This window comes from Phaseolus vulgaris, unplaced genomic scaffold (genome assembly GCF_000499845.2).
Source record: "Phaseolus vulgaris cultivar G19833 unplaced genomic scaffold, P. vulgaris v2.0 scaffold_142, whole genome shotgun sequence".
NCBI classification, from domain to species: Eukaryota; Viridiplantae; Streptophyta; class Magnoliopsida; order Fabales; family Fabaceae; genus Phaseolus; species Phaseolus vulgaris.
Genome location: NW_027174155.1, coordinates 17,080 through 29,814, shown reverse-complemented (window position 1 = coordinate 29,814; position 12,735 = coordinate 17,080). Strand labels below are relative to the sequence as shown.

General features: G+C 29.3%; 1 protein-coding gene across 2 annotated transcripts; it reads left to right on the top strand.

Annotated features, from left to right (window-relative positions):
• The first annotated feature begins 10,861 nt into the window (after window positions 1-10,861).
• LOC137817566 (protein SODIUM POTASSIUM ROOT DEFECTIVE 2-like) lies at window positions 10,862-12,625 on the top strand. Of its 2 annotated transcripts, none has more exons than XM_068620849.1 (3): window positions 10,862-11,761; window positions 12,086-12,161; window positions 12,265-12,625. In XM_068620849.1, exons 1-3 carry the CDS (start codon window positions 11,210-11,212, stop codon window positions 12,429-12,431), a joined length of 795 nt encoding a protein of 264 aa, XP_068476950.1. In that variant the 5' UTR covers window positions 10,862-11,209; the 3' UTR covers window positions 12,432-12,625. The 2 variants fall into 2 exon arrangements, with proteins under 2 accessions (XP_068476950.1, XP_068476949.1); XM_068620848.1 differs by having other exon boundaries at window positions 10,948-11,761; window positions 12,241-12,625.
• The last annotated feature ends 110 nt before the right edge of the window (window positions 12,626-12,735 follow it).

The window sequence follows — 12,735 nt, the reverse complement described above, 5'->3', positions numbered from 1 at the left end:
CACTCTCATCCTACTTAATAGATTGGAGATTTTTTATGATACTGTTCATCCTTCTTTTATATTCACAACTTTTGGAAATTTTATAAAATGGTGTAGTTTTACATCGATTTTATTAGAATGTGTAGATTTGATTTTTTTTTTATATAAATAGGTAAGTTGAAGAACATTTTTCTTTCATTTTAAAGTTTATATTAAAGTCATCATTTGTCTTAACTAGTTTAGTTTAAAAAATATTATGAAAAAGTCGTGCTGGTCATATCTTATATATGACAATTTCGGTTTAATTTATTTTTTTAATTAATATAGAATGATAATTTTTTATTTAAAAATTGTGTTAACATTTTTTTGGTAAACTGCATTGATTTGTTTAAAATATTTTTGTCTATTTTAATAAATATAGGATTAAATTGCACAATTTAAACTTAAAATTCGAAAATGTTTTTTTTTATATATAATTTTTTTTATGTTAGACTAGGCTGACACATTAAGTAACAACAATTATTTATCATCACATAAAAAAAATATTATTAAAAAAAATACAAAAATATGGAGAACTAGATCAAAACTCATATGTTAACAAAAACAATACCTAGATGGACTATACCTATTAATAAATAATTATAAGAACAGACTAGATGGAAACCTATTATACCAATGAAAGGATTCTCTGGGAATAAATCCTAAATTAGTCAACTTATCATCACACGCATTTTTTTTTAAAAAATATGAATAATCCTAAACCTGAGCTTCCTCCAAAGCATATATAACTCCATAAATTTTAATAAACATCATAAAGAACATTCCGCCCTAGCTAATAGAATTTGAAAAAAAAATGTAACGCTTAATTACTACCAAATGTGACGCTAAACATTCTCTCTCATTTCTCTCTCGCATTTCTTTTCTTTTCTCTCTTTCTTCTATCTGTGTTTTTTCTCATACTTATTTACTTATTTCAGAATGTAATCACACCATACAGCAGCATAGCAAGAATCATTTCTATCTTATCATCAGAGTAATTTTCTATTATCTTAAATAAATAATATATATTATTTTAAATTTTTTATCATGTCAGTTCACTCTTTACTCCATCTTCTGTAACACCCCAGAAAATAACGTCTAACTATTACAATACAAGTTCTACGTATTTCTATACATGCTTAGAGTTTTTCAAAACGTTTCTAATACATGATTAGGACATATAGAAATACAAATATTTACAATATAAGTTTCAAAATCAGCACCCTAAAGCTCTTTAGACCCTTTGACACCTGTAAGATCATCTGCTCGTGTACATAGTACAGTCATCACAGTTCAAACACAGCAAGAAAAGCAAGGGTAAGCTAGTGAAAATAGAATTTTATAATATACACAATTAAATCAAAATAGAAAACCAAATTACATGATCAATTTCTCAGTTATTCAATCTTCTTCAAATCTCAACAATAAAACAATCACATAGATCTACACATCCAGAATATTCAACAAACAACGTCTTCCGGAAGACCCGTATTAAGTAAGTCCTACCAGAGACTAACACCTGATCCAAAGATTACCAGCGAATCCAACAGAAAGGATCAGGGTAAGTTCAATACAACCCAAGCCGTGCATCTCATATGTCACGGTGTCACTACAAGAAAAAAAGGTTTTAATAGAGGTTATTTAGTGGAGGTTAATATAACCTTAGGAATTGATTTAATTAATGGAGGTTTTTTCTAAAACCTCAACAAAATAACGGAAGTTTTTTAACCTTAGCTAAATTCCAAAGGTTTATTCTAAAACCTCAGTAAAATAACAGAGGTTTTTTTAACCTTTATTAATTTCCAAAGGTTTATTTTAAAACCTCCGCAAAATAACGAAGGTTTTTTTAACCTTCGTTAATTTTCAAAGGTTTATTTTAAAACCTCCACAAAAAAACGAAGGTTTTTTTAACCTTTGTTAATTTACAAAGGTTTATTTTAAAACCTCCATAAAATAACAAAGATTTTTTTAACCTTCGTTAATTTCCAAAGGTTTATTTTAAAACCTTCGTTAAATTCTAAATATTTATTCTAAAATCTCATCAAAATAATAGAGTTTTTTAATTTTTTTAAGTGTCAAAAGTTTATTGTAAAACATCAATAAAATATTTTATATTTTCTCAATTCTTAATAAATAGATATAATTAAATTTTTTAGTGAGTTTAGCCTAAACTGGTATATATATTTAAATATGCTTTGAACTTAGGTCAAAGGCACTTCATTAATTGAAATTATTATTCAATTCTTAAAGATTGTTTTTATGAATTTCAATAAGTAAAAATAAGTTGTTTGTGAAGTGACATTAACTTATCACATATATACATCATCATAATTTATTTTTTGGTTACATTTGCAGTATCAAATTTTGAAGAATCAGACACCGGAAACTATTCATTATAATAATATTAATAATAATATTTATAATAATATTTATAATAGTATTAATAATAATATTTATAATAATATTTATAATAATATTAATAATAATATTAATAATAATATTTATAATAATATTAATAATAATATTTATAATAATATTAATAATAATATTTATAATAATATTAATAATAATATTTATAATAATATTAATAATAATATTAATAATAATATTAATAATAATATTTATAATAATATTAATAATAATATTTATACTAATATTAATAATAATATTTATAATATTAATAATAATATTTATAATAATATTAGTAATAATATTAATAATAATAATAGTAATAATATGAATAATATTAATAAATATTAATAATATGAATAATATTAATAAATATTAATAATATGAATAATATTAATAAATATTAATAATATGAATAATATTAATAAATATTAATAATATGAATATAATATTAATTATAATAATAATATTAATAATAATGTTAATATAATATTAATATGTATAAATTATGTTAATAATAATAAGTAAAATAAAAATGATAATATGATCAAAGAACTTCTCTGGTCTAGCGGTTAACCCTTCCCTGGTTACTGGAAGGACTTGGGGAGAGAAATTGAAGAGAGAGGGAGAGAGAATGAAAGAGAACGGGATGAATACAGGGTCTGTGGCTTCTTATTTTATCTTCGTTTTTTTTTATGTTATTACATTTAGAACTTTTTAAACACAAATATCAACATCTGCACTTACGTATCCTTGGGATAACATTGGAGTAATGCTGAATTAGTTAATTAAACCAAACCAATCATGACCGTTGGTACATTGCATGCCAATCAATTTTTATTTTTTTATAATAGAGAAATTTATCAATCTTTTCATTTAGTTTACTTTATGTTGTTACATTATCCCCAACAACAAAATTTCCGTCCTCGAAAATTAGCTTACCAAGAAAAATTAGGATATGATTATCGTATCTTCTTTTTTTTATTCTTCAAGTGGAATCACATCATATAAGATTTCCCAATACTTTGATTATGTTGATATTTCTACTATGAAGTTATCTTATTTGAGAACCCAAAATTTTAAATGACTTCATCTCAAAAGACAAATCTTTTATTTAACTAAATCAAATTCTAGAAGATGATTGTGACCAATTATATATATTTCCTTAGTTACGATGTACAGAAGACATAATGAATGTTGGTTAACGGAAGAGATAAACAATTTTATAAGCAGTAGAATCTATGAACTTTGGAGTCATCTTCTTTGATATGATTCCTCTTCTTTCACCAAGAAATGAAGTAAATCTCAGAAAATCATGATTACCCATAGAGAAACTTAAAGGTCTTCTTCATTTATCTGCATCAAATGTATTCCTGGTCGAAGATGTCTTAAATAATCATAGTTCTCAAAATTTGGGTCACAGTTGATGATAACTGAAGTGATGGAGAAAAAAAAATACGTTGAGTTTTTTTTTTCTTTTTACTTGATTAACTTCCTCCTGGTGTATCTCAATAAATGCTTCAATGTCTTTTTCCTCCATCTTAAACAGACGATCTAGGTCAACCTCCTGACCTTTGAGTGTTTTGCAATATTTCTACTAAAAGGTTCTTGTCAAAATGCCTAAGAGATTTTCATGTGACCTAACTCAATGATCCATGACTTTTTTGTATTCTAACATGAATAGAAACACCTCACACTAATCTCTCTGCAAGCAAAGCTCTAACAAAACTCATGTTATCCAATCCAAGCTTATACTAATACATGCAACACCAAATTTCAAAGAAATGGAATCCATAAAACCTTGAGATAGGTATAACTAAATCAACATGGATTCTTCCCATATTTATTGAGAGAACCTCTTTTACTTTCTAATGGTCATATGTGGGTGTCAACATCATTAGCTCATTTTGTTCTTCAATTTCGAGCGATAATATTCTCATATTCATAAGGACGTGCAACATCAATTACCAGAGACCTCTACTTAGAACTAAGAGTAAGATCTACCACCATCTCACTCCATCCAATACCATGTGCTAAAGGATTCATTCCCAACCTTATGAAAATATAAGAATAACCCAGCCAAAAACAACTTCCTTAACATTAGTTACAGTACTAATGCCACCTATTCACCACTTTTTCAAACCGATACCTCTTATCTCACCCAATTATTTGCATTACCTCAAGCATATTATTCCCTTCCATAGGTAGAACATGCATAGTCTTCATTAATCCATCCTATATTACTCATACTGAGTCGTTTTTCTTCATTGTACGTGACAAGTAGGTGATAAAATTCATGGAAATATTATTTCACTCCCATCCCGGGAATGTCAAACTATGTTAACATACTTCCTAGTCATTATTTGTCCGACCTTTTGATTTTTTTGACAATAAATAAGTAACTACATACTTGACTTTATCTTCCTTTGGACCATGTCACCAAATAAACTTCCTGAAATCTCGATACCCTTGGATCATACTTAGATGTCACTGAACTTGCTTTCGTGACTCTTAGATAACTCATCTGCTTCAACTTTTTCATCCTTGGTGCACATATTTTGTTTCTGAGTCTTAATATACCATTTGGTTCCCACAAAGAACTCGTTAGTTTCATCAATACATAGTAATCTTAGAATAATCTTCAAATTCAATTTCACCAATTTCCTTACTCTCGCCTTTTTTTTCTAGAAAATCATTACTTATAACAAATGTACTACAACTTCCAAATTTAAATTGTTGAAACTTCCACTCAACTCCAACCATATAATCTTAAGTGTTGATACTTATGTCTCCTCATGAATTTAATCATCTGCAACAACATTTCCTTTCCTAGGATAGTACTTCTACTAAAAGTAATAATCTTTCAAAACTCTGACCATCTTCTCCAAAAGGAATTATGTATCGTTCATTACTTGGTCTACCACAATCCAGATTCCATTATGTACTCTCATTGTCTGTGGAAAAGGAACCACACATATAACAACACAACTTTATTTCTACTTAGTAACTTTCAATGGTTGTAGTATTATTTCATGTCTTTGATACTCCACTTCAATCTTTTATAGGTCAAACAAACAAGGACCTATGGAGCCACTTCTTTATGTTGAACCATCACAAAACTTCTTCAAATATTATCTTAGTTTTGCTTTATGCACATTAAATCATTTTTTATAACTTTTATACTAGACTATGTTCTTTAACTTTTTGTTTGCAAATATAAACAACTTATCATAAACCTCATAATTCCCCCTTTACTTCTATAATGAAATTATCAATTCACTTAGTTCTTAACTTTCCATTAATTTGAGTCTTTAACCATTACATCTGACACTTGAAATATCTCCTTGCTCATGCCATTTTCAACCAAATTTTCCTTCTCCAGATGATACACAAACTTGAAATCTTACTCCCTTAATAACTTCACCAATATCTTTTGTCCCATGTCTAGTCTCTTCTTATCAAACAAGTAATTAAGATTCTTACAATATTTTTGTTTCTATGCTAGCCTTGTAACGATATCATTACTCGTCCTTACTGGTCATATTTGGATATATAGGTTGTCTTATACACATCTTCACTTTTTACTTAATTTTTTTTTATACCCGAATCTCATGTCTACTTGGAAAATATTTATGTTTCATACAACTTGATCCATCATACCATCATCTCTCATTAGTCTCGTTTATCTTTCAAAAATCCACACATAATCTAGATTCCTCATCCTTCTTCTTTACCAACAATATTGATATTCCTCATGGTAGCATACTCGACCCAACAATCTATTTTCTCCATTTTTTTTTTTAACTTTACTACTTAGATGAAGACATTTTATAATGTGTCATTAACGCCAACTTTGCTCAAGCACCAGACCAAAGAAAATTCCACTTTTATCTTTGAAGACAAACTTGACACTTATTATGGAAAACTGTGTATAAAACTCCACTATGTCAAAGTACTACTTATTTAACCGGTATTATTTATCTCTATTTGAAGTTGCATTATGAAACAAGTTGCCCTAATTCATGACACATTCCATACTCGTTGTGCAACTACTCATTCCATATTCTCTTAGTTTGAAGATGTGATGTTTCTATTCATCATAATTAAAATGAAAGTGATCGGCATAAAGTCAATTCATCCCAAAAGATTATATCTAGGTCCTCCAAAGACAGACATCTCAAACTCACTTAGAATTTGAGTTCATCGGTAATAACAACCACCTACCTTATATATATAAAAAAAAATACTACACTAAAACAAATTGTTGGTGTAAAACTATGTGCTGAAAATACTACTTTAAAACTTACAACCAAACACTTACACTAATTAAATTTATTTCTTAAAATAAACTTGTGTTCAATATCAACTTCATATAATATAGAAATAACCATCCCAAAATATATAAAAAAAGTATACTATAATTTTAGAATTAAGATAGAAAATCATCTTGATTTAGTCATGAGTGTGCACCCTCACCACTTTATCAAGATTCTTTTTGTCCTTAATACTTTCATCTTTATTTATAACAACCAGTTTGACTCAAACACAAAAAAGATTTCAAACAACAACTTTGTTAAACATCCTATTAGAAACTTTTAATTAAGTCTTAAAGCTAGACTTAAACAAAAATCTACACGCAGGAGAAACACAATAAACCCACTACCCTCAAGTCATCCTAAGGATGAACCGCTCTGATACCATTTAATGTAACACCTCAGAAAATAACGTCTAACTATTACAATATAAGTTCTACGTATTTCTATATAGGCTTAGAGTTTTTCAAAACGTTTCTAATACATGATTAGGACATATAGAAATACAAATATTTACAATATAAGTTTCAAAATCAACACCCTAAAGCTCTTTAGACCCTTTGACACCTGTAAGATCATCTGCTCGTGTACATAGTACAGTCATCGCAGTTCAAACACAGCAAGAAAAGCAAGGGTAAGCTAGTGAAAATAGAATTTTATAATATACACAATTAAATCAAAATAGAAAACCAAATTACATGATCAATTTCTCAGTTATTCAATCTTCTTCAAATCTCAACAATAAAACAATCACATAGATCTCACATAGATCTACACATCCAGAATATTCAACAAACAACATCTTCCGGAAGACCCGTATTAAGTAAGTCCTACCAGAGACTAATACCTGATCCAAAGATTACCAGCGAATCCAACAGAAAGGATCAGGGTAAGTTCAATATAACCCAAGTCGTGCATCTCATATGTCACGGTGTGCATGAACTCCCCCATCAGCTTCTCACCACCTGATATCTTAGTCTATGTGACTTAGATCATCAGTGAAGCTCGGAGATCTCTGTTACCACATAGGCATCAATACTTAATACACAACAAACATCAGTCCATACATTATCTTGGCATCAATACTTAATACACAACAAACATTAGTCCATACATTATCCCAAATGTATGAATTCAATTCCACACCATTTCATCAAACAATATCATTCCAAACATGATCCACAATATTCAAAAGCGTAATTAACATAAAAAAAAACACCTTAAATATTAAACCATCAAAATCTAATATTTTTACAAATTTAAATAATATATAAACAAACAACATCCCTGCAAGAGAAATTGAATATTGGGACCACGTCCCTTCCGCATTCAGATCTTCTATCCTAGGGTGCTATTAAAAATTAAATTTAGCTTCCCTTACCTTAATTGCTTGCTTTCCAAGCAACTTCTAGAATTTTATTCTCCACAGTCTGGATAAGCTTAAAGATTTATAGGCCTAATGCAAATTATCCAAACAGAACAAAAATTCAGTATATAGTAGAATAAGTTGAGAGGATTAATCTTCTCAACTGACCCCACCAAGATTGATGACTAAATCCTAAGAAAAAACAGAGAACAAATGATATTTAGAGCAAAAATGAACTTACTATGTTTGAAAATCTGATCGGGTAGAAATGTACCCTAATTCCTCAGCTACACCATGGCGTAACCAAATTTTTGAATAAATGAAGTATGGGAGAGAAATTGAGAAGAGAGAAAAGAGGGAGAGAGAATGAGAGAGAACGAGATGAATACGGGTATGTGGCTTCTTATTTTATCTTCGTTTTTTTTTATGTTATTACATTTAGAACTTTTTAAACACAAATATCAACATCTGCACTTACGTATCCTTGGGATAACATTGGAGTAATGTTAAATTAACTAATTAAACCAAACCAATCATGACCGTTGGTACACTGCATGCCAATCAATTTTTATTTTTTTATAATAGAAAAATTTATCAGTCTTTTCATTTAGTTTACTTTATGTTGTTACATCGACAAACTAAATTATTTTAATAATTTAAGATGAGCCAGCTCTGTTTCATACTTTTTATTTTATTTTGAACAAAGTTTCTTTTAAAAAATTCCATTAAATGTTGGCCATATAGTCTGTTTCCCCAAAAATAATTGTGATCACTCCTACTTTTTTATCATATAAATCAAGAAAACTTAATGAATTGATAAAAGAGAAAATAATAGAAATTGAATCAAATTAATCTTGTTATCATCAATTTTGTTTTAACTTTGACCCTTCTTAAAATAAGCAGTTTCTAAAATAATAATTTATTTGAAAAGTAGATAAAATTTAGTTGTGAAAATAAAGAAAATATTAGATGAAAAAGTTTGGTTAAAATATTTTGGAGTGCAGTAGATGATAGATTGGATAGAATGTGGGCCCTGGTAGTCTGAGTCGAGCAGGCATAGTGCAGTTGTTGTTGCCAATAATTTGTCCAGAAACCATAAATTGTTGATTCTATCAACTTATCACATGAACTGCTGCAGATTTCTAGCCGTTGCTCTGTTTTCATCTCACCAACCTTCCTAACTATTTAAACCCCAATGCTATTGTTATTTGTGCCAACATTTTTTTTTTCACCAAATGTTGTAAGTATCTCCAACACAATTTTTGTTATATGTTTCTAAAATTAAATTGTTGATTTTGGTAGCTTCAATGATTGTATATAATTGCTTATCACCAGATGGTACAATAATACAAGTGTTGGATTATTGTGATTGAAGTTTTTCCTTTATTTTTTTAATACCTTTTCTTACTACTTAATTATATTGTAAGTGTTTTTCCATAATATATAATGATTTATTTATTTTTTATTTGTTAGATCTGGTAATACTTTTATGTTCCTTAAATTAGTTATATTTATTGACTTGTTTATAAGCTAGACGATATAAAAGTTGAGTCAATAAAATCATAATTAAAATCTAGTTCACAACATTTCAATCCAAATAACCCAATAATATTCTCATCGTCTTAAAAAACATTTCAAATTGAATAAAAAATATCTCTAAGTAAAGTTAACATAAAACTGTCTTTAACTATTTCTAAGGTGAACATTTACTTCATATTTCTAGAATAAAAAAACAGTCAATCCATATTCCATATCATTCCAATTAATTAAATTGGATTTAAAATCTAAAACCATAAATTTGAATTTGAAACAAATACATTAAAAAAGTGTTATGTAACAGTAAACTCACTACAATTTAGGCACCTCTGAAAAATGATATAAAAATAAACATCAGTACACGTATCTTCCACTGTGTAATTAATTGAGAATCTCAACACTCACAAGGAACTTGTTGAAGAGCATCACATTAGATTTGATTCTTCTTTACCAAGAAGTACATTTATAAAATAAAGTATAGTTGTGACTATAGATTAAAAAATTAACATTGGAGATCCTGATGATATATATATATATATATATATATATATATATATATATATATATATATATATATATACACACACACACAGTACAAACTATAAAAAAAGTTTTAAGAGTTAAATTTTCATTAACTACAATTGAACATTATCTTTTAAAAAGTGTTATAATTCTTTTGTAGATAAAAAAGAAAAAGTGTTAATATATTGAGAATCCTGAATTATATTATAATTGAAAAAAAACTATTTTTTTATTAACACATGAACTCATGTAAAAAAGATAAAACAATTTTTACAGTTGTAATGTTAGTGTCTTTATTATAACGTTATTAAAAGTAACAAAAATATGAAACAAGGGTTGTAGTGAGCGTGATAGTTTAATTGAGTGTACTTATTACATCATTTTCATTCTTTAAAGCAATAGAAATTGTTGGTTGCATCTCATAAAGGTCACCCAGTTTTGCCGTGTCTTAACACAGAATTGACCATGCTTCACTCTACACCACCCTCTTCAAACAACACCAAAACATCAATAATGGTACAACCGTTGAGGACATTCTTCCTTTTTCTTCACAAACTTGTTAAATTCTGCATTGATTAATTTTCATGCCACATGATTCTAATGCACGTGCACCCTTCTTATTGCCATGCTAAAACCATAGACAACTACATGAACACACTTAATATGTAGATCATATTTTGGGTATGATATTTATGGTTGAGGTCCCCACTGCAAAGTCACTATGCCATGCCAGCGATTAGCTTAGGTGTTGGAACATTAGAAAGAGCAATGTTCCAAACTGATACAACATTTTATCATGCTTCTAAATTTCTCCAAACTGATACCACTTTGGGAAAATTCAAACATGTTTCCATTTCATTGCTAACTCTATCCTTCTATTTCCCCATCTCTCACTCAACTAGTTTCTCCTGTTTTCATCTTTTCTCATCTTTTTCAATATAAAAATATTAGTCTCTCTACCCCAACCTCATTTCGTGAGTACAAGTTCTCTCTCTTAGAAGGAGATCCTCCAAACCACAAATTCTCTGTGACCATTATCTGAAAGATGAAACGCATGGACATCTTCTGTGCATCTCAAGCCTCCACAGCCATATGTCTCAGCATGGATCAAGCCTCATGCTCCTCTTCTTCCAACACCATTCTGCTCGGAGGCCGAGTCATTGACCGCCACAACCCCATTATCAATGACTCAAGAAGGAGCACTTCCAAATCTCTCACTGCCCCATGTTCCTCCTCTCACTCACCCATCAACCCCAAGCCTTACCATGAGCTCCACAAGCCCAAGAAAAACTCTTCTTCCAAAACTGCAGCAAAGGGTCTTGAAAATCACAGGAAGAAGAACACATCACAGAATATCACTGAACATGTCACCAACACTTCTAAACCAATTGACAGCATTGTGGGTAGGAGTTTGCTTAAGCCAACTTCTGATTTAATCACTCCTCATGGTTCAACTAGATCTTTGCTCGGTGGCTCCTCCTTATTAGATGCTTCTTTGGTTAATACCAAAACTTCTCAACTCGGTCATCAAGAGGAAACCATTTCTGCTTCTAAACATTCCAGCTCTTCTCATCAAAACTCCTGTTCCTCAGACCAGGTTAGTTTTCTGTCTCTGTCTTTGCCTTAGGACTATGAACATCCCTCCCTCACACTTCTAGCAGATATTAGTGCATCAAATGGGTTTATAGGAAAAAAAAAACTACTTTATATAATGGTATGGCTCATGTGAAATTAAATATTTGATTTGAAACAAGAGTTTAGTAAGTTGAATGAGTTTCCAGAACTATTACTTAGCAAGTAGCATGTTTAGAAACTTGCTTGTGAAATAATTACTAGGACTGCTTTATGCAGTAAGTTGAGGAAACTTCGCAAATGAACTTAAATATTTCAACAATTGGTTTGAAAAATTTGTTCTTAGCAGGTTGTGGTGTTGAGGGTATCTTTGCATTGCAAAGGATGTGAAGGGAAAGTGAGGAAACACCTCTCCAGAATGCAAGGTGAGTAACCTTATACCTCTAGTATGAAAGTGAAACTGTTTTGTTACAGATAAACTTTGAAAGCCATTTCCTTAATTAGGGGATCTTAAAATTGTTGATTCAGGAGTTAGTTCCTTCAACATAGATTTTGCTGCAAAGAAGGTGACTGTTGTTGGGGATGTGACTCCATCGAGTGTCTTGGCTAGCATATCAAAGGTGAAGAGTGCACAATTATGGCCACCAGCAACTGCATCAGCAGTGGGATCAGCCACTGTTGAAGCAAAGAAATAAATTTATCTAAGAGGAAAGTAGAATATGTAAATGCAAATGTTAGCAAGAATAACTATAGGAGTAGTAGAAGAGAAGGTAGAATTGTGGAGAAAAATATGAAGTTGGCAATTTTTTTAATTATGAAATTAACAATGTCTAAATTTTGGAGTTGGGATTTTTTTATGATATATAAAATTTGAAGTGTGAGTTGGGAAGTTCACATGTCAGTAGATACGATTTTATTGTTCCCAGGTTAACTATTTGGATTTTTTATGCATGCCAATTATGCTACTATAATTTTTTTTTTAAATTCTTTTAAATAATG